This window comes from Pipistrellus kuhlii, unplaced genomic scaffold (assembly GCF_014108245.1).
Source record: "Pipistrellus kuhlii isolate mPipKuh1 unplaced genomic scaffold, mPipKuh1.p scaffold_m20_p_2, whole genome shotgun sequence".
In the NCBI taxonomy this organism is placed as follows: domain Eukaryota; kingdom Metazoa; phylum Chordata; class Mammalia; order Chiroptera; family Vespertilionidae; genus Pipistrellus; species Pipistrellus kuhlii.
Window position 1 is genome coordinate 631650 of NW_023425515.1, and position 23195 is coordinate 654844.

A 23195-nucleotide genomic window follows, 5' to 3' on the forward strand; every position below is an offset into this window, starting at 1 on the left:
AGGCTCCTCCCGGTGCAGAGGCAGAGGCAGAGGCTTGGGCACGAGAGGGGAGAGACAGGGTCCCACGGGCCCGCAGTCACCCCACGGCTGTCAGCCATGAGCACTCACTGGGAGGGTTTCCCCCCACGGGAGCCTGTGTCTCCGTCCCATGTCTTAAACATCTTTCCAGGGATGGTTCGTTAACAATGTGAAAGGCAGACTGTCACTAAGTGGACAGAAACTGTGTCCCGCCTATGCCGTCACTCCGCCGGTTGTTGGTAAACTGGCGAAATCTGGAGACACGAGGACTGCCATCTCAGACCTTCTCCCAGAGGTCACAGTTGAGGAATCGCAGCTGAAAGTGTCCCTTAAAGTAAACGGAAAGTCTCGCCCTCACCGGTGTGGCTCTGTGGGTAGAGCGTCAGCCTGCGGACTGAAAGATCCCAGGTTCGATTCCAGTCAAGGGCATGGACCTTGGTTGCGGGCACATCCCCAGTGGGGGGGGTGCAGGAGGCAGCCAATCAGTGATTTTCTCTCATCACTGATGTTTCTCTCTCTCTCTCTCTCTCTCTCTCTCTCTCTCTCTCTCTCTCTCTCTGTCTCTCTCTCTCTCTCTCTCCCTCCCTCCCTCTCCCTTCCTCTCTGAAATCAATATAAAAAATATATACTTATATTTTTTAAGTAAATGGAAAATCTCAAGAGGGGCAGGGGGTTAGGACAAAACACCATATTCAGGAAAAGATCTTAAGGACTAGTTAAGAAGGCGATGGTCAATAAAATCATGAGCCGGAGATATCAACAACAGAAATCCGGGCTCTGAGAGAAGACGGTGCCCGCCCCGGGCCACCAGCGCTGTGTGAGGACCTGGGCAGAGAGAAGGCGGGAAGCCAGCATCTCAGCGGGAAGCGATTCGGCACCTACTCCCTCGCCGCCCGCCTCTGGCTGAACTCAGAGAAGCTCTTTGGGTAAGGTGACCAGACGTCCCGCTTTTGGTGGGACAGTCCCGATTTTTAACAACTTGTCCTGCATCCCGAGGCTTTTTAAAAAGTCCCAATTTTTGGAAAGAATCTTTGAATGCGGGACAAATCGTTAAAAAGATTTTTGGACGCGGGACAAATTGTTAAAAATCAGGACTGTCCCACCAAAAGCGGGATGTCTGGTCACCTTGTCATTGGGGCAACTATGGAGAAAAACTACATCAGAATGTATAGCAGCAAAGATGCTTTAAATAATGAGAATGCTGCTAATTATATCTCCTCTTCCTAACAGGACACACCCCCACCTGTGCCCACGGGGACCCTCCCAAGCGCACACCCGGGCCCCTGCTGGACGATACGAGGTGTGAGGAATGAAAACTTTATGTGCAGACAAATTTAGATTCTTAACATACTTTCACGAGGGGCATAAACAGAGAGCCATGAGGCCGCTGGGACGTCAGAACAGGAGGCCACAGACGGTGGTTTTGTTTTACACTTTAGCACTCAGAATGCCCAGTACCTGAGGAGGGAGTAACCAGGCAGGTCACCAAAGGTAATGCTTCAGTTCCAACACAAGACTCCCCAGACCCCTCAGGCTCTTCTGCTCCAGGAGGAAGGAAAGCTGCGCTTACATAGGGAAAGGAGGAAGACCAGAGAGGAAAACAAATGAACAGAGAAAATGCAGCCGCTTCCTCTCACGGTCCAGCCTCACACCCTGGGCCAACAAAGGACTTCCCGGCAACCCAATCTCTGTCCACGTAAACTGATTTTAAACAGACGATCGCAGCAATCTTTACAATTCTTCCACGGCCATTCGCTGACAAAAACACTGAGCACACACATGCCCAGGGTGGATTTTACAGCAAGGGTGAGTTTCAGAGCGAACACTCATCCCCATCGCCTGGAGTCTACGTGAATATTCTATTGTACTTGCTTTAGTACACATCTATCAAACCATCTAGCCGTCCATGTATTGCTTTAGGCATCCTATCTAATAAAGACTGGATATGCAAATTGATCGTCACTCCGCAACGAAGCTGGAGGCATCCACAGCCAATAAGGAGAGAATATTCAAATTGGCATGACAAAGAGGGTGGCGGCCAGGCCAAGATGTCTGCATTCTGCCCTGCTCCGGGCCTCTGGGCAGCACACGCGCAGGCGTGGAACAGCGGGGGGTGGGGGAGGGGGAGGAATGCCTGCTATGGGGGGTAAGGGGTTGAGGGGGAGCTACAGGAGAGCAGCAGGGCCTGAGCTAAGGCAGAAGGCAGCTCCAAGCGCCGGAGGGAAGCCGGTGCTGGCAGCCAGGGGAGGGAAGGCCCATTCTTGCATGAATCTTCATGCGTCGGGCCTCTCGTGTCAATAAAAGGCAGATACCCGACTCCCCAACCCTAACACTAAAGCCGAATGCCGTTTAACTCGAGTTCACCATTTCAGCTTTTACGTAAAACTGGCCTGTGATGATATCCTACGATGTGCTGGGTTTTGACACTTGTATTCACCTGTGTTAGCCAAACCCTTATCAAACAACCATCGCTCGGAAGGTCCTTCGTGGTCCTTCCCAGTGGATCTCCCCGCGAGAGGCCACCACTCCTCTGCCTTCCTCCCGCCACAGATGAGAGGCGCCGGCCCCGAACGGCACAAAAGGCAGTCACGCAGCATGGCCCTGTGCGAAGGGTTTGATACCCTGGCAAGCTGGTGCATGTATCGGCAGCCCACTCCTGTTTCCCGCCGAGCACCGCTCGCCGGCATGAGCGCGCTGCAATGTATCCATCCATTCACCTGCTGACGGACACCTGGGCCGCTTCCAGGCTCTGACTGCCGCGAACAAAGCCGCCGTGAACGGCGGGCCGGTCTTGTGCACACACATACTTTCACTGATCCTGGGCAAACAGCCCGGGGAGGGCTGCGGGGTCGGAAGGGAGGTGCGTGTTTACTTTTATGAGAAACTGCCACACCGGTTCTTTCAGAGCAGCTGTGCCGTTTTAGACATCCCCACCAACAATGTCATGTTTGGGAGTTGGGGCTGGTTTCACATCCTCCCCAGTATTTGCTGGGGTCCGTCCTTCCCCGTCTAGCTAATCTGGTGGGTGTGCAGGAGTATCTCATCCTGGTTTTCATCTGCATTTTCCTGAAAGACAGACAATGGTAGGAGTCTTTTCAGGCATCATCTGGCTGCTGGCATTATTCGATAGTGCCGTTCAAATAGTTTCATTGGGCTGTTTGGCATTTTATTATTGAGTCACGCAACTCTTTTATATATCATAGTAGCCACATTTGCCAGATGCATGTTTGCAGATATTCTCTCCCAGTGTGTGGCTATTCATTTTTAAAAATCAGTATCTTTCGGTAAGTGGGTTATTTTCATTTTTATGAAGTTAATCTTATCAATTGCTTTTTTCCCCCCTGCCCCTGATTATTGCTTTTATAACCAGTATGTTCTACCTTGGTGAATATACCATGTGCACTTGAAGCTTTTACCTACTCCCAAGTCATGAAGACATTCCATTTTCCTTGAGAAGCATCCTAATCTTAGCTTCGGTGTTTAGGTCTATGGCCCATGTCTGGGCACTTTTCGTGGGTGATGGGAGGGAGAGGGTAAGTTCCCCTTGTTTTCCTACAGGGAGCACATGCCTACTTACCCAGGACCATTTCCTGGAAGCCTTTCCTTTCTCCCTGGAGAACACTGACACTTGTGTCTAAAAGCAAATGGCCAATGAAGGGGATTCTATCCTACCAATCTGTTTTGGGTTCATACCAATACCACAGAGCCTTAATGATCCCAGTTTGATAATAAGTTTTAACGTCAGGGAATAGGACTTCTCCAGTTTTGTTCAAACTTTTAGATTCAGTTGATAAAACTCCTGCTGGGATTCTGTCTAAACTTACACGGAACTCATAAATCAGCTTAAAGTAAACTGGAATCTTAACAATATGGTGTCTTCTGGTACAGTATCTCTATTTATATATTCCTTAATTTCAAAATGGCTTATAATTTTCTTGTTATTTCTTCCTTGATCCGTGGATTATTTATTTAGATGTCTGCTGTTTAAATATGAAATATTTGTGATTTTCCTAGATACATTTTTGTTATTGGCTTGTAACTGAATTCGGTCGTGGACAGAGAATGTATTGTGTGCCCTCGATCCCTTTCTGTTTATGGAGACTCATTTTATGGCCCAGCATGTCCTCCACTCCGGTGGCCTTGAGAGCGGTATGCATTCCGCTGGACGCAGTGTTCTACAAGCATCGGCTCTTTCTAAGTGATCGGTAAGCGGCATTCAGATCCTCCAGGGATCTGCTTAGTTGTTCCATCACCTAACAAGAGAGTGGTATGGAAATCTCCCACTATGATTCTGGACTTGTCTATTTCTCTCTTGAATTTAGTCCATTTTTGCTCCATGAATTTTGAAACCCTGTTACTAGACAAATGCAGTCCCTCAGAGTTAAAATGGGAACTATGATAGCAGCTGTCTCATGGGGTTTTAGTAAAGACTGAAAGGGGGAAATACACAGATACTTACATTACGATTTGTAGCGGTAGCAACATTACAGTTATGAAGCAGCAACGAAAATAATGTTACGGTTGGGGGTCACCACAACATGAGGAGCTGTATTAAAGGGTCACAGCATTAGAAAAGTTGAGAACCTCTGGCTTAGAGAAAAAATGATATGGGGTTAAAGGAGGCCATAATAATTACCTCCAAACATCTATTTTAACTAAATAACTAATATTAACTAATAGCTATCTTAACTAGCTAACACATATCGTACCTATCATTTGGGAGAAAGTTACGTTTTCTCTCTTTGGGTCCATGGCAGATGCCCTTTGTGGGATGGGATGCGGCCCGTCTTGGGGGAGAGCTGTCAGAGGCCCCAGTTACAACCGCTCAGGACCTGTCTGTCCGCTGTACTGGTGAGGATGAAGAAAGTTACTTTTCATTTTGTCACGCTTATAACAGAGACGGTGCCATGGGCTATTTTCAGGAGTAGAACGGATAGTGAAAGATTGCAAATAAAAACTCCAAGAAGCCCTGGCCAGTGTGGCTCAGGTGGCTGGAGAGCCATCCCATGCACCAAACGGTGGCGGGGTCGGTTCCCGTCAGGGCACGTATGGGACAGAGGGGGCGGGGGCGGTGCAGATTCATCACTAGTCGGGAAACCTGCAGGAGGCAGCTGATCGATGTTTCTCACAACCATGTCTCCCTCTCTCTCTCTCTCTCTTTCTCTCTCTCTCTCTCTCTCTCTCTCTCTCCCTCTCCCCACTCCCCCTTCCCTTCCTCCCTCCCTCCCCCTCCCTCTCCTAAAACTAAGTTTTAAAAAGCATGTTCAGCCGAAACTGGTTTGGCTCAGTGGACAGAGCGTCGGCCTGCGGGCTGAAAGGTCCCAGGTTCCATTCCAGTCAAGGGCATGTACCTTGGTTGCAGGCACATCCCCGGTAGGGGGTGTCCAGGAGACAGCTGATGGATGTTTCTCTCTCATCGATGTTTCTAACTCTAACCCTCTCCCTTCCTCTCTGTAAAAAAATCAATAAAATGTATATATTTTTTAAAGTGTGTGTTTCAGCCATGGATCTAGTACAACCTTCCTGTCTTATAGATGAGGAAACAGGCCCAGAGAGGTGGGGGGTTCACGCACCGTCACACAGCGGGTAGGCCTGGAGGAGACACGAAGGTGCAGCCTGAGCTGCCAGGGCCACCGCCTCCGCCGCCCCACCGTGCGGTTCGCTTTTAGGGAAATCCTGAGCAGGCAGAGTCCGGCTCCAGCTGTGGCAACCGCAGGAGCCCTGACCGAGAGGTGGGTGCAGACCTCGCCTGTGCCTCCCCCCCCCCCCCCCCCCGCCCCCCGTCCCCTCGCCCTTCCCACGCCCCAGGGAAATACTCGGCTGCCAGCGATGACTTCACCCTCTTCCTTCTGGCTCATTTGAATGCTCTGGTGGGAGAGCCAGACAGAGAGAGGATGATGAATGACTCCTTGTGCAACGCAGGAAGAATGCGGCGTGTGGGACCTCAACGTGGCGGATCCCCTCAAGCAGAAAGAACCGCCGCTCACCGCCGCGCAGAGCGGCCGGACCGCGGCTCCGACGGGAGGCACGAGAAAGATCTCAAAGGGGCGGGTGAAAGCAAATCAGCCCTCACCTCCAACGCAGGTAAGCGTTTTATTGGAAAGGAAAACAGGAGCCTTTCTTAGCGAGTCAACAAAGCCGAGACTGGAGAGAACTGGAAAAGGGGGAGAGGGATGCTGAGTGGGGCGAAGGAAAAACATCTGCTCGGCCATCCAACACAGTTACAGGTTTTTATCAAAGCCCTCCCCCCCTGTTTTTTTAACCCAGAACTCAGCCTCAGTCTCCTCACCACATACAGACAGGTGAGCAATCACACTTGATTTAACGTGATCACAGAATTCTAAGAATAGTCAGCATTGCCACTTAGAAACTAACGTTCATTCATAAACCAGGAGGGGGTTTTTCTGCATTTACAGAAGTTTTTGTTTGTTTTCTTAATTAAAATATATTGGACATATAGCATTGTATAAATTTTAAGGTGCGGATGTTGTCTCTCTTCACCGTATGGGGTGTTAGGTTGCGAGGAGTCATTTGTGGGCAGACCTCGCTTTATTGCGCTTCGCAGATACCGCGTTTTCACTAACATCGAGGCCAGACCCTCCACCGGCAAAAAGGTCATGACTTGCTGAGGGCTCAGATGATGGTTAGCAGTTTTTAGCAATAAGGTGCTTTTAAGTTAAAGTGTGCCCATCTGTAATGATAAAAGCATAATATGCTAATTAGACTGCGTGTCCGTCCGAACGTCCTTCCGGATGAAGCCGGGACTGCGAGGGAAGCCGGTCCCGGGTGCCAGAGGGAAGCTGGTGCCGGCAGCTGGGGAAGGAAGGCTGCTCTTGCACGGATTTCGTGCACCGGGCCTCTAGTTGTCCATAAGACGTAATGCTATTGCACACTCAATACGGTGTGGTGTAGTGCAAACGTGACTTCCATGCAATGAGAAACCAAGCAATCCGACTGTGCATCGCAGCGCCCCCTTCCTGTGAGGGTCTGGGAGCACCCACGGTGCCCCGAGGCCGTCTGAGCAGGACAACGTGCCTGTGCCGCTCGGAAGTTGTACCCTTCACCAATATCCGTCCTTCCCCTGTCCCGCCCGCCGGTCACCACCCCTCTACTCTGTTCGCATGGGCTCCTTTAGAGTCCACCTACGGGAACATCAGACAGTGCTTGTCGTTCTCTGCCTGGCCTTTCTCACTCAGCACAATGTCCTCAAGGTCTAGCCATGCTGCTGCACAGCCGAGTCTGAGAAACCCCGTTTCAGCACAGAACATTTCCTGGCGCCTGAGAATCTCGGACACGCTCTCCGCCCGCGTGTCTGCGGCTCCGGGCCCGTGGCTCTTACCGGCCACCACTTGGGGGAAGCACTGCCTGGCTCAGCTGGGAGGCGAAGAGGAGACGAACCCAGCACCTACCGACCACCTGCGCCGTGTCACTGACCCTCTGCCCCTCGGGACACGAGTGGCCGTCCTAGGAGTGGGCGTCCCTCCTGGCCGCTGGGAGGAGACGCCTGCCCCGGGCCACAGCGGACGGCGCGCGAGGCCGTGCTGCCATCGGCACCCACGCTGCCTGGCACGTGTGAGCCAGGGTCCTGTCAGGCTCCCTCTGCGAAATCGGGGTCGTGGAAGGGGTCGTTTGAGTGGCGCTGTGGCTGAGAACGAACTCCTGTGCCCTCTCTGACGCGACAGGACCTTCCCAACCAGCAGAGGAGCCGAACCTGCGGCCGACACGCTTGGCTTCTCTCTAAGGTAAACGGAACTGGGGGAGTAAAACCCTTAAGAGAGTTCCCCGTCCCATCTCTATTGACTAACGTTTCTACCTTTTCTTGCTTTATTCCCTCTGTGGTCTTTTATACTTGCTTTCATAATAACAGAGGCATCTGACAATATGAATATCAACTATGTGTATAGCAGCGGTCGGCAAACCGTGGCTCTTGAGCCACATGTGGCTTGTGAATCACGGTTTGCCGCTCTGTTGACTAATGAGTTCACCGACCGCTGGTGTAGACAATCAAGCAATCCCACAGGAAAAATATCTGAGGTGTTAAACACATGTGTCAAACACAAGGCCCGCGGGCCAAATCCATCCCGCCAGGCCTTGCAATGTGGCCCGCACCGCGCTGTCATCACTGCACTCCGCTGCGTTTCCATCACAATGACAGTTTATGACTGTTCAGTAAACCATTCGGCCCGCGATTTAGGCTGGATTTTAGATTTTGGCCCCTTCTCTGATTGAGTTCGACACCCCTATGTTAAAAGAAACGCAAGAGAAGCACGCAGTACCGGACCATGCATCGCCCTGACTGGCACAGAAGGGTCAGCGGTCTCCAAGGAAACGGAGTAATGCGTGTGGGTGATGCTCGAGGCACGGCCCAGGCTGGCAGGACGGTCCACACCGCTGAACGCTGGCCCCCTCCGCTGACCGCCGGCAGCAGGAACATGATAAGGCGTTAGATTTATAAAGAGAGTACCGGCCAGTGGCGCAATGGATAACGCGTCTGACTTCGGATCAGAAGATTCGAGATTTATAAAGAGAAAGTCTGATCGCAGAGAGAACCGGCTCCACGTATTTTAAGTGAAACACAAACTCGGGCCATTGACTCATCTTTCAAGAAAAACTGTACAAAGTAACACCTTTTTTTGGCAAAACAGTAACCAGTGATGAGCCATCCTGCTTCCAGTACGGCAAGAAAAAGCTGTCAAAATCTTCACAAAAACCCTACCCCACCCGTGTCCTGGCTGTCACAGGCAGCCGCCGGAGGGTGCAGGGTGCAGGTGGCGGGACAGAGAATCACAGGCAGAGCTTAGCAACCGCGAGCTGAGAGCCATCTGGGGGCGCCTCGCCCTGCCCAGCCCGGGTGGCTGCAGCTGAGGGTGGGGGGCGGCCTCAGCCCGGATTCCCCCTGGGCGAGCTGAGCTAAGGGGTCAGGAGCTGAGGGACGGCACTTGCAAAGGGAACAGAAAGGAAAAGGCAGCCACTGCTACCAGCGACATCACACAGACGACGAGGAGGAGGCCAGGTGACTGACTGATGTGCCCAAAGCTGTTCATGCAGCAGAAGGTGCACCCCGGGGCAGCCATGCCCCCTCGGACCTCAGCCCCCTCACCCCAGAGTCAGGTCCCGGGGCACGCCAAGTGAAAGAGGAGCAGTGATCTCCGCAAATACCCCCACCCACGGACACCCACCAGGGTCTCCTGGTTCTTGTTTATTTTCCCGAAAAGTCTGTTCACCCTCGGAAGATGAGGCCCCATCTCTGAGGACACGAGACCTGCTGGGGTTTGGACTCGGGCCCGAGGAAGGCCCATGCTTCGGGCACAGCGGTCCCTGCCAGGGCCCCGTGCCCCCACAGGTGGTACCCCTCACTCACGGGCGTCGGCCCACACAGCCTGCACCCCACTCTCCTGTTGGCCGACGCTGAGAGACCCAGAACGCCCCCTTCTCTGAGAATGCCTTCTAAACAGACACTGTCACCCGAAATGGCACACCTCACAGTAAGCTGACTTTTACTTTTAAAAGCCAGGGACAGGCCCCGGCTGGCGTGGCTCAGTGCTTAAGCACCAACCTGGGAAGCAGGAGGTCACGGTTCGATTCCCGGTCAGGGCACAGGCCTGGGTTGTGGGTTCCATCCCCAGTAAGGAGCATGCAGGAGGCAGCCGATCCATGATTCTCTCTCTCTCTCTCTCTCTCCCTCTGCCTTCCTCTCTGAAATCAATAACAATATGTATATTTTCTAAAAATCAGTGAGAAAATGTAAACATAGATGTCCGAGAGCACAAACAACACAGAGTCTCTCTGGAAAACAAGAGGCCGCTTTCGAGTCCAAGCCCAGGCGCTGGGGTGAGAAGGTCAATCAGGCATCGAAGGGGGTCCCCAGTAACGGCATCTGGTGGGGAACACGCCTGAACAGCCCTTCGGTCATGACCACCGGGGTCCAAGGCTGGAGTCAGACCCTACGCCGTAATTTAGAAATAAACATTAAAATGGAGCTTCTTTAAAACTCTCTGATAATTTTCACTTTAAAAGTACCAAATTAGTCCATAAAAAAAATTTTTTTTTAAAAGCTCATGCTAATTATTCCAAAGCAATCAACTTCTTTAAGACCCTTTATTTCACAATTACGCTAACATCCCATTCATCGGGGACACGCAGCCCGGTATTTACTCCCTGCTCATTACCGCCGTGCACGTTATGGGAACACCCATAGCACAATACAGGCATTAATATGTAAAACATCAACAAAAGCCATCTGGAAAGCTAATGAATAATCAAGGGATTTCAAATTAAGCTGCAGAATTTTCCCTTAGAATCTTTAGGACAACACTGTCAGGGCCAATCTATTCGCTCGGCCTCCAGAATCAATTTTTCAAACTTTATGACAGGTCTAATCGCTTCCACCTGTGTCTCCAGCTTGACTCTTGACTGGCATGCTACCAGCCAGGGTGAAAACGCAGACAAAGATCCCTATTAGGGCCCGGCTGTTTCTCCACTGTGAGGTCACTCAGCCATTAAATTAGTTCCAGCCCGATCTCTGTCCCCTCGGCCTCCACTTCAGGAGGAGGGTGCGGACTCACGAGCCAGGGGAGCAGTGAGGAGAGAAGAAGGGGGTACGGCGCCGGCCGGGACCGAGCCCACACCCACGCAGAGGGAGAGAGGCTGGGGTTGGCCCCGCGTTCTGAGACCAACATACGATCTTCCTTACACAAGGGTGGCTGTCCTCCTCCGTGCAATTTCCCCCAAAATGTTTTTCTTTAATATGTGTTTACTGATTTCAGAGAGGAAGGGAGAGGGAGAGAGAAACATCCATGATGAGAGAGAATCAGGGATCGGCTGCCTCCTGCACGCCCCCCACTGGGAATGGAGCCTGCAACCGGGGCCTGTGCCCTGACCGGGAATCGAATGGTGACCTCCGGGTCATGGTCGGGGCTCCAGTGCTGACCTCGCTGGCCGTGTTTTACCACGACTGTATGGGTCTGTTTTCCCTGTCTGTGCCTCTGGAGGGAGAAGTCGTCTGAATTCCATACGAGGTCTCCCCACCTGCCAGGAGGCCAGTCAGAAACACCGCGGCCTGCGCAGCCTCTGACACCGGAGGCTCTGGGGCAGGAAGGCTGGCTGGCAGGTGCTGGCCTGGGAGTGTCGCCTGGGTGCCCTCGGACCCGTCCAACCAGCTGAGCGGACCCGTCACAGGGACACCCCGGAAACAGCGGGAAGGAGAAGAAGGCTCTAACGTCGTCCAGAACCAGCGTCGCACCCAGAGGTCTAGGTCAGACTCCCGGCAACATCACTCACACGGTTTTGACTTTTTGTTTTTGTTGGGGGAAGGGACCCAGGCCCTCCGAGTGCCTGGATTTCGTTATCAGCAAGAGACTCCCCTCTTCCCTGCGCTACTGACGCCCCAGCACTGCCTCCCTCCATGGGGACACTGGCTCGGCCATCACTCATGGGCAGGCGGGCGGGGGGGAGGTGGGCAGTTGTGGCTCAGGCGCCCCTGGGCTCACTCCAGACGTCAATGCCAGCGCCAGGGTCTCCCTCGGCTCAGCGGGGTTTGCAGTCCCGGAGGAAAGTAGGACAGCTCCAAACCATGTGTCCAAAGACATTCCCCACCCTCCCAGACTCACAGTCATGTAGGAAAAACCCTCGAATGACACTGTCTAAGCAGCAAAACCAAACCAGTGTCACCTCTCAAATAGGGGCCCCGGCGCCTAGGACTGCAAGTCCTGCGGGTGCCAGGGGCCGAGAGCGCCCCTGTCCGCTGACGGACCAGCCTGAGGCCTGCAGGGCCCCGGAGCCTGGGCTGAGCAGCGGGCGCCAGGGCAGGTGTGAGACCGCCTTCCCGGTGCACATGTGGATGTGGGTGCGGGTGCAGGGCGGAGGGGAAGGGGGTCTAGGCTGGCGGCAGAACCGCTGCTCCCCAGGATACACTCCAGAGCAAAGACCTGTCCTTAGAGACCAAGGCTGGGCTCCCCACACCCCTGCGTTACCATGGACACCGTGTCTAGGGCAGATGCGGAGGAGGCCGATGGGGAAAACGGAGGCATCGGAAATGGTGGGAGGAGAGCCCTGGGATGCCCTGCACCGCCAGCAAGGTGAGCAGTGGGTCCCAGGGCAACGGAAGTGGACATCCCTGGAGCCAAATGACAAAGCGACGAAGACGCCCCACTTCAGGCACACAGTGAGGAGGCAGGCTCTCTGGGGAAAATAATAATGCTGAGGAATTAAGGCAGCAGGAAAGGAGGGAAGCCAAGCATGAGGTGGACTGACTCCAGAGACGACGCCACTGGCGTGAGTGTAGGAGCTGAACCTGGCGGCTGGGGGGCATGGGGAAGGGGTCACTCAGAGGGTCGCCAGGAGGGGGCGCCAACTCAGCAGCACGCAGCACACACGCTCCCTCCTTTCTTAGGAAGGGCATTCTCCATACTTAGCAGGCACAGGACCCAAGCGGCACAGGGCCCAAGCGGTGGGGGTAGAAACAGGAAAACGGGATTTTAGAGATCTTATAATAAAGATCTATGTCAGCCAGGCTGGTGTGGCTCTGTGGTTGAGCTTCGGCCGATGAACCAGAAGGTTGCAGCTCAATTCCCGGTCAGGGCACATGCCCAAGTTGTGGGCTCAATCCCAATGTGGGGCATGTAGGAGGCAGCCAATCAGTGATTCCCTCTCATAATTGATGTTTCTATCTCTCTCTCCCTCTCCCTTCCCCTCTGAAATCAATAAAAAAATATATATACTGAGTGGCCAGATTATTATGATCTCTGAACACATAATAATCTGACCATTCAGTGTGTGTGTGTGTGTGTGTGTGTGTGTATTTATTAGAGGGCTGGTGCATGAATTCGTACATGGATGGGGTCCGGTCACGGGGAGGGGACATGGGTGGTTGGCTGGCCTGCCTGCTGGTCAAACGCCTGGTGGAGGGAAGAATTTGCATATTAGCCTTTTATTATATAGGATACACACTGAGTGGCCAGATTATTATGCATTCAGAGATTATCATCGTCTGGCCACTCAGTGTTTTTAAAAAGATCTCTCTCTAATCTAAATCTCGCTTCCAGTGCAGTCCATGGGAAAGAGCCACTCCGCTGCCACAGAAGCCGCGGACGCAGAGAGAAACACGTGTGGAGCAAACCCGGTGCGGGGCCTGGAGAGCCCTCCTGCCCGGCGAGCTGGCCCACGGACGTGATGCCATGCCATCATCAGAAACACGCAGAGACAGGACCATCCCACACACGCTGATGACAGCGCCTGACTCGGTTCCAGCCATGACCCGGCACGGAACACTGATGCAGGAAATCAGCGGGCACACGTGAGCACATCAAAGTCGTGTCTGGGAGATAAAAGCTCTCGCTGCATGCTGGCTGTTATTAGTTGTTATTCCCACAATGCACTGTGATTCCCTAAGAGTGGCTTATGTAGGATCAAATACAACACTTGGCATAGAAGCGGTTTTGGCCTTATGCTTAGAAAGTAATAAGCCAAGATGTGAACCTCAGAGAGCAGGCGAGGGGGGGAGGGGGGGGTGTGAAGAGCCCGACCAGTGAACTTGTATGCATATCTGCGTGACCCATGGACACGGACAATGGAGCAGGCTGGAAGAGGTTAATGAGGAAAAAGGAGTATCTATGGCAAACTTTCAACAACAAAAAAACAAAGTAGTAAGTCATGTTTCGCTTGTCGATCTCGTGGTTCCTTTGCGGACCATTCTGGCGCTAAGGGGACCTCTTCACGTTCCTTCCCTTGACAAAGCTGCGGCCCAGGGACTTCTCCCGGCTCCGCTCGGCCTGGGGCACAGTGAGTCCCGCAGAGGCTGTCCCCCTGGGCAGCAGCCACCTCTCAGGATCTGCTCCCTCAAAGCCCCTTCCCTCTGCGCCCACAGAGAGCGGCCGGAGGAGAACAGAAAAGATCTGTAAATGCCCCAGGGAGAGTGAAAGAAATTTTCTTTCATAAAAACAGAAAGTCTTAATCCTCCGGAAGCTTCCGGCTCCACTATCGCGGAGCTCAGCTGTGCGTGTTCACAGAACCATGCTGTGTAGACAGAATTCTTATTTTTTTATTAAAAGATCGATATCAAAAAAGAGCTTACCCACATTCAGGCCCTGAAGTCGTGTGTTTTGTTTTCCATCCTAAACTCAGGCTCCGGGCGGAAGGAAACCCGAGCGCCCGGCCGACCGCCGGAGCCTCAGTCCGCGCACCCCGGCGGGCGCCACGGGCATCATGACACCGCCCTGCCCGCTACACACGCACACAGACCGTTAGCCCGATGTTTCCACACGTCCAGCACGGAGTCACCTTCACGTTCGTTCCCGGGAACACCAGAAAAGGTCTGGAAGTCCCGATGTTCCTCCATCCACATTTTACTTCCCCAAATCCGGTGTTCAAGGCCAGGTCCTGACTTCTTTAGAAGATGTAATTATAATGGGTCACCCTCTCAATGTAACAGACTGTTCATTTGAGTGACAACAAGAGGTTATCACAGGTTTGTACAGCAAGTAGGACCGTTCCATCGGCAAGAACACGCGTCTTCTCTACTTGCGGGGAGGGGAGATGGTGGGAGGGGAGTGAAGGCAGGAGAGATGGGAACTCTGGGGGGGAAGTACCTCTGACAACACAAACAGCTCAGTAAACAAGAACTGCGGTTACATATTCCCTTTCCTACGGTGCCCCACTCTGTCACTTCCCCTACACCAGCGATGTTCAACGGCTGTGCTGCAGGAACTTTTAAACATGGACCCCTTTTCCCTTATATTAATTGGGACTTTTTTAAAACACCGCGGGACATGGGACAAATTGTTGAAAATCGGGACTCTCCCGCCAAAAGCCGGACATCTGGTCACCTTACTTATATCCGTGGTCGGCAAACTGCAACTCTCGAGCCACATGCAGCTCTTTGGCCCCTTGAGTGTGGCTCTTCCACAAAATACTACGGCCTATGCAAGTCTATTGTGAAGAAGTGGTGTTAGAAGAAGTTTAAGTTTAAAAAATGTGGCTCTCAAAAGAAATTTCAATGGTTGTAATGTTGATATTTGGTTCTGTGGACTAATGAGTTTGCCGACCACTGCCTTAGATTGTCAAATAGAAAATGACAACAGCCAATACAGCAATAGGCGTCCAATGTGAATGAATAAAAATCACACCCATCGTTCTGTGTCAGATCGGCACACACCACACTCTGAGTGCTGCAGATTTTGGTAATCAGCTTATGTGTGCCGCGAGAGGGAAAATGGTGAAAGCCGCTGCCTTGGGAATGCTTGTCCCAATCCTCTGTACTCACACTAAGGCTGCCATTTCCATGACTGAGGGTCAAGAAACCCTAACTTTCCCGTTTGATATCACATTCCCGAATGCTATCACATTCCAGAAGTTATTATTAAGAAGAGAGGCCAAATACTCCCATATGTTCCATGCACTGAATTATGCAGCTAAGCATGCGGTCAAACAGGGGGAAGTGTCTGAAACCGGGGAAATCTGGGTTTTGGGGGGGATCCTACATTCCTTACATTTCAGTCCCATGTTGAAGGAAGATGCTTCTCTTCTTCACCCCCTCTGTAACCCTACTTGTGAAACGATCTCAGAATAAGAGCATTAATTAATCCTGACTAATTAGGGAGTGTAAACAAGTCCTTTCATCTGGTTTCCATTTTTTAACCTTTAATCAGCGTCCGGGAAACAGAAGGCACAGAAAGGAACGTTTTTGGTAAATTCCGAGCATCCACATGGGATGACGGAGGGCTCCAAAAATGCCCTGGGCAGGAGCGCAGCGAAGTACAAAGCTCCGATCGGTTTCGGCTGAGCACAGCGAGCGTGCGTGCGAACTGCTCTCCTGACGCCCCTGCCGAGAACGTAAACTAACCGTCTGACGAACCGACAGCTTGAACAGCAATGCCACCTGTTAAACGTGTCTTTTCATGGCGTGCTTTTCCCCAAGAACATTCTGGAAAGGTCTGATTGAAAAAAGAGTCACAGGCACCGAAACCACCCATTCTTTAGAACACACGCCTGTGATCAAAGAGCTGCACCTCATTTCTCTCCCTGCACCCGGAGTCTCCTGGGACAGGCCCACACTCCCTTCCGGACAGGACGATGGAGCGTTCTTGTTTGACACACCTATCCCTTCTCCCAGCACTGGCTGGAGGGAACGAACCTTCGCACAGTAGGACTCACGTGCACAGTAGGACTCATCTGCACGGGTCAACTTACCCTTCCAGGAGGTTCATGGTGGAGGAGGTCACTTCGGCAAACAGAATCACTTTCCCCAGCTGCTTTGTCTGCAGGTTTTGCCGGTAGATCTCCAGGTCAAAGTGCGCGCAGGAGAAGGCCGCCGGGTCGGTCACCACGGGGAGGGCGGTTGGGGTGACTTCCATGTCGGGCGTGTGGGACGCGACGAGCCTGAGGGAGAGCTTGCTGGACTTTATCTCTCCTCCAGCGGCCACGCACTTCTCCAGCCACTGCGTGAGAGGGCCCCGGATCTCCTGCGTCGCAAAGAAGGAAATGGAGGGGTGGTGACGCGCCATTGCACTGGGTGAGGGCACTTAAGTCACACAAGCACTTCCTAAGTCAGGACCATTGAACGCTACATTCGTGTGTTCTGAACGTTGGGACTATTATACACAGGCAGTAAGGACGCTAGTGTCTTAGACCAGTGTTTTTCAACCTTTTTTGGGCAAAGGCACACTTGTTTCATGAAAAAAATCACGAGGCACACCACCATTAGAAAATGTTAAAAAATTTAACTCTGTGCCTATATTGACTATATATAAAGTAATTCTCTTGAATAGGAATCAAATAAACACAAAGAAAGTATTTTATAATTACTTTATTATGAAATATTAAGTAAACAAAATAGTGAAAAATTATAAAATTCTTGTCTTGTCTGCACCTATGGCACACCAGGCAACATCTCGCGGCACACTAGTGTGCCGCGGAACAGCGGTTGAAAAACGCTGTCTTAGACTACAAAAATAATCTGCTCAGAAACCAGGAGGCAAGAAAATGAGCTTTCTCCCACTTTCTACCCTAAATTCTCCAAAATCCCCCGCAGCTCTCAGGCCTTCTGTGCATTCTACAGAAAACGCGTGTCCTCACACGTTCCCCCACAAGGACACGGGTTCTCCCATGGGGAGAAAGCCAACACCCAGGCTCTGAGGTACGGGGAGCATTCGGCTCAGCCTCCGAGCACAGTCCGTTTGCTGGACATGCGCTCTGTGGAGGAAGACGACAGAATGAATAAGTGTCAGGCACAGGTAACGGAATGAGTGTTGGTGTCCCCCCAAATGCTGATATTGAAATCCTAATCCCCAAGGTGACGGCCCTTGGAGGTGGAACCGTTGGGAGGTGGTTAGTCATGTGAGTGAGCGCTCCTCAACGGGGTCAGGCCTTTATCAAAGCCACCACCCAGGGAGATCCCTCACCAGTGAGGACACGGCGACAAGGCGGCCTCACCACAACCAGCCATGCCGGCACCCTGGTCCCGGCTTCCCGGCTGCAGAGGCAGGAGAAATAACTCTGTCCTTGACAAGCCGCCCGGTCGATGCCATTCTGTTTCCCAGCCTGCACGGACTGAGACTCCCCAACCCCAGACCTGGCCGCTAGCGAGAGCCATTCCGCTCTTCTGCTGCTGGGCCGCCCTCTGAAGGGACGGAGCAGACAGGTCTGAAGTCCCTTCCTCACAGCCCCAGGGCCGCTGGTTGTCACAAGGGGACCACACAGGCTAACGACACACCGTGGGGAAGCGGGTGAACCAGCTAGATTACAGGGGTGTCTGCACGGAGTTGTGCTTTCACTAGCCGAGCAGAGTGAGATGGCGACTCGGCGCAGCCGGTGTAGGCAATGGGAGCCCCGCTCAGAGTCAGTGAAAACCAGAGTGAAACCAGAGGGCGGGACCGAACAGAGCAGGGAGTCCTCTCTGGAGTGAGTTATCCATCATTCATCTAAGAAATATCTGTGTCTCACAAACAGTGCCACAGTGGACAGAGGACGTAAGGCCGGTGGGCGTGCACACAACTACCGCAGAGTGTGAGGCATGACAAGCGCTAAGGAAATTCAGTCCAACAACTCCAATGCACTTCCCTTTGGCATGTGGTCCACCTGACTGGCCAAGTAGAATATCTCCTCTTACTTGCACACCAGTTGGTAGCAGATTCTCAAAGAATTATATTATCACTAGAGGCCCAGTGCATGAATTCGGGCTGACTGGTGATCGGAACCAAATGGGGCCAATCGGGGCCAGCCAGCCAAGGGGGGGGTGGTAGGGGCCACGGGAGTTGGCTGGCCATGGGAAGTTGACTGTGGGAGCGCACTGACCACCAGAGGGCAGCTCCCATGTTGAGTGTCTGCCCCCTGGTGGTCAGTGCAGGTCATAGCTACTGGTCAGCCAGCCTTCTGGTCACTCGGTCATAATGGTCACTTACACATACACACACACACACACACACACATATATACACACACATATATATATATGTATTTTACTATATCTACTAATTACGAAAGTAATATTTCCAATTATGTTTTTAAAAGTAATATTTTGATGCACAAATGCAAAAAAAAAATTGATGAAAGCAACGCACTTTTCTCTTATACTTCTTCCACATAATCTTTCAGGACTTCCGCAGAGCCAAGTTACTCAGGACAAACAGAATCTAAAAGATATAAAATGAGGCCTGAAGCCTCTTAAGAAATATAACCGTATACTACCCATAAGTATTTACATTCACGATAGTCGAATGCAACTTTAAGCCACCAAAACCAAGCACACAAAGGAAACATTTAGGCTCTCCCACACCCGTTATCCCTGGATAATAGAATAAAGTTCTGGTTTCAAGAAACATCAGCATTACTACCTGTTTGATGCAAATCTGCCTGGAATGTCCTCTCAAATGCACTCAAGTTACAATGACTTAAGAGCTGTGTAAGTAGCGGATGCCCTGAGTAGGGAAAAGGATCCCTGCTCCTTGGCTTAAGTCTACTAATGACCACTAAGGCGGTGTAGATATTCTGTTGACAAAAGAGGTTTGGATCATATATATCAAGGCAAATAGGTTGACATAAGTAGTGTTACCCAACCCCAGTCCCAAATCCACCTAGCTCTTTGAAATTTTTGAAGCCAATTAGTTCTATTGAAAACAAAAAACAACTGCTATCAATTTTCACCCCAGTGAGATTCATAAAAACCTTCTAATTAATGTTAAAAAAAAAACAAAACACACTTGAACTTCAAGAATTTAGTTTTTACCTTTTTCAAAGATTTCAGGCTAATTAAATACAATTTAGGTAGAACCAAAATCTAAATTTTTTTAGTTACATAACTGCTGGCCCTTTTGAATTGGCCACAGCACTAGGAAGTCGATCGCTAGCCATTCACAGGAAAAGTGAACGTGCCTTTGTTTCTTGCTGGAACACACTGCACACAATGATGGAGATACTAAGGAATCTACCAAAAAAGTACCAGAACGAGTATGGGAGTTCAGCAAGGTCCCAAAATACAAGGTCAATATTCAAAAACTGGGTGTATGGCTACATATTAGCCACAAATATTTGGAGTCTGATACTCCTAGAAATGCCATTTTAATAGACCTGAAACATTTAGGGACAGATTAAACAAAATATGTGCCAGACCTGTACACTGAAAACTACAAAAGACTCCGGAGTTGAAAATTAAAGGAGCTCAAAATAACTGAGGAGATATACCATGTTCATGGATTAGAAGACTCAATATTACTAAGATGTCAATTCTCTCCAAATTAATCTATAAGTTCAATGTAATTCCAATCAAAATCCTAGAAGGCTTTTTTTTTTTAGAACTTGAGAAGCTAGTTCTAAAACATATACAGAAATAGAAAAGACAATTTTTTGGGGGGGAGTGGGAAATTGGAAGAGTTATCTTTCAAGACTTATTACAAAGCTGCAGTAATGAAGAAAGTGTGATACTAGAGTACAGTAAGACACAGATTACTAAAACAGAACAGGGTCCAGAAACAGAGCCACAAATATATGTTTGACTGATTTTCAACAGAAGTGCCAAGGCAATTCACTTGAAAAGAAGGGTCATCTTTTTAATGCATGGTACTGAAACAACTGTACATCCATATGCAAAAAACACACAAATAAAAAAATCTTATCCTGCATGTATACAAAAATTAACCTGAGCCCCGGCTGGTGTGCCTCAGTTGGTTGGGCGTCGTTCTGCGCACGAAAAGGTTGCTGGTTCTGACAGGCTGCTGGTTGTTGGCTTTTCTCCCAGTCCCTTGTGGGGAGAGAGTGAGGATACCAACATTCATTCCGTCACCTGTGCCTGTCGTTTATTCATTCTGTTTTCTTCTCCGCAGAGGGCATGTCCACGAAACAGCAAACAGGGACTGAGCTCGGAGGCTGAGCCGAATGCTCTCAGTACCTCAGTGCTGGGTTTTTGCTTTTCTCCCAGTCCCTTGGGGGAAAGTGTGAGGATATGTGATTTCTGTAAAACGCACAGAAGGCTAAATGTTCGGAGTCACCACCTCACTCCACTTGGCTAGTGAAAGCGAGAGCTGCTGGCTGCCTCCTGTACGTGCTCCTATACGGTTGCTGGTTTCCCCCATTAATCACTCTCACGTTGATTTTTTTTCTCTCTCTCCCTCTCCATTCTGCTCTTTAAAAAAATCAATTAAAGAATTTTTTTTTGTTAAATTGCATCAATGAATCATAAACCTAAATGTAAAACTCTGAAACTTCTAAAATAAAATTACAAGAGCAAAACTTTATGACCTTGGGATGGGTAAAGCTCTCCTGAGACAGAATAAAAGAAGCATGAACCATAAAAGAAAAAATGATAAACTGGACTGCATAAAATTAAGAGCATTAAGAACTGCTGCTCTTCCAGAGAGAAAGTTAAGAAAAAGGAAAAGACAAACAACAGACTGAGAGAAACTAACCTGTCTGACAAAGGACCTATATCCAGAATATTCTTAGGTCCTCAGAACAGAATTATAAACAAACCAACAATTCAACTTGGAACATGAGTGAAAAGGTTTGAACAGACACTACCCAAAGGAAAACATCAGGTGGCCAAAGAGTACATGAAAAATACCCAGAATCCTTTGTCACCAGGGAAATACCAACTGAAGCCACAACGAGGTACCACCTCACACCCACAGGAACAGAGTGCAGCTAAGAGAAGAGACGGTCAGGACGCCACGCGCAGTCTCATTGGAGCCATTGCACCATCACTCAGCTCATCGGCTACATTCATCCATGCGAGAAGATTCAGTCAATGAAGCAGAGCCACCCTCTGACTCAGTGTCCGGCTCCGAACACACTTCACCTTCTGCCTGTGGCTTGGCCCTCCTCTTCCCCAGATACACCTGCTCTCCACCTCTAGAGGTGTTCTACCCCAGAGACACAGCGGCCTCTGCAAATAATCAGACGAGTTGTGCCTCAGTCGCAACACTGTAAGTTGCTGGGCAACCAGCAGTGTGTGAATCAGAAAAGGAATCCACACAGACACGGAACGCAAGCCCGTTTTTATGGCTGCCTCGTTCTCAAATGCGCTCGAGGGAACAGGAACAGACTGAACAGCAGCAAACCCGTTCCTGTCGTTGGAGTTTACAAACTGGTGTGTCACTGCCACTGCCACGCTGGCGCAGCGTCTTCACAACCATAAAGAGGACGCTCCTGTAGCCAAAACCGACATGACTCAGTGGATAGAGCATCAACCTGCAGACTGAAGAGTCCCAGGTTCGATTCCGGTCAAGGGCATGTACCTTGGTTGCAGGCACATCCCCAGTAAGGGGTGTGCAGGAAGCAGCTGATTGGTGATTCTCTCTCATCAATGTTTCTGACTCTATCCACCTCCCTTCCTCTCTCTAAAAAAAAAAAAAAAAAATCAATAAAATACATATTAAAAAAAAGAAAGAGGACACTCTTGTAGGATCAGGGCTGACCTCACTGAAGGGGGACAGAGTAGCCCGGACAGTGGCCAACACCCCGCTGGGAGAGAGCCCAAGGGGGCTGGGGGCTGGGGGTTGGCCCAGGGGACTCTCTCTGGAGGGACCACCCCTCCCAAGCCAGCCCTGAGGCCCACGTGGGCCTCGCAACGAGAGGAGCTCCCTCGGACCCAGCTCCTTCCCTGGTGGCCAGCGGGGACCTGGGACGCCCCAGGGATGAGGACAGGTGGGCCAGGTATCGCCGTCTGCGCCGGCACCGGCACTCCCACCCCGGCCTGGGACCCGGTAGGCACTCCATAAACGCCGCTCACCCCGCGTTCCCTTTATGATGTAAGCGATCGCTCGGCGGAGGCGGGAAAGGCCACGGGTTCTGCGCGTTCCGTTACCTGCCAGCAGCGAAGGAGACAAAGGCTGTGGACCCGTAAACCGAGTAATGAATAGGCCGTTTCTAACGAGGCGGTTTACGGGCTCACACCTCCGCAGGCCAGCAGCTCGCTGGAGAGGTGAGGCCCGTTCCGAGAGGGGGGGACACAGAGAGAGGGAGAGAGAGAGAGAGAGAGAGAGAGAGAGAGAGAGAGAGAGAGAGAGAGGGGGAGAGGGAGGCGGCCACCACCTCTACGAGAGAGACGCTAACTCCCGCAGGCGGCCGGGTTCGGGCTCCGCGGGGAAGTCCCCGGGGCCCTCATTAAGCCGCCTGCCGCCCTCCGTCCCGTCCAACACAAACAGGCCCGGGGCTGGGGCAGCCTGGACGCCAGGAAGGCTCTGCGCGGTGAGCCCGCTGCGGGGGGACATCTGTGGGGCGCCCTGCCCAGCTCGCCTGGGGTGGCAGTCCTGCTGGCACACGGGTGGGCACACACTGGCACAGGTGTGACCTCCCGCCCTCCACAACGCCGAGTGGGCGGCAGGCCTGGAGCGCCAGAGGGGCCGGTACGGAGCGCACAGAGGCGCCATCCTACACGACTGGCCCCTGACCTGTGGGCCCGGCCTTGACCCTCTGGAGAGCCAGGCGCGGGGCGGGGACCCCAGCTTTGCCACCACCACTGGGAGGCCGCTCTCCTGCTCCTTCTTTTTATTTTTTTAACATATTTTTATTAATTTTTTACAGAGAGGAAAGGAGAGGGATAGAGAGTTAGAAACATCGACCAGCTGCCTCTTGCACACCCCCTACTGGGGATGTGCCCATAACCAAGGTCCATGCCCTTGACCGGAATTGAACCTGGGACCTTTCAGTCCACAGGCTGACGCTCTACCACTGAGCCAAATCAGTCAGGG

General features: G+C 51.5%; 1 protein-coding gene across 3 annotated transcripts in view; it reads right to left on the minus strand.

Moving 5' to 3' along the window:
- Positions 1-23195, minus strand: part of HLCS (holocarboxylase synthetase) — a 154166-nt gene that overhangs the window by 93297 nt on the left and 37674 nt on the right. For all 3 annotated transcript variants that reach the window (XM_045585227.1, XM_036445820.2, XM_045585226.1), the window contains one exon: positions 16204-16475. In XM_045585227.1, coding sequence (XP_045441183.1) covers positions 16204-16475 — 272 coding nt within the window. The remainder of the gene's footprint in view (positions 1-16203; positions 16476-23195) is intronic.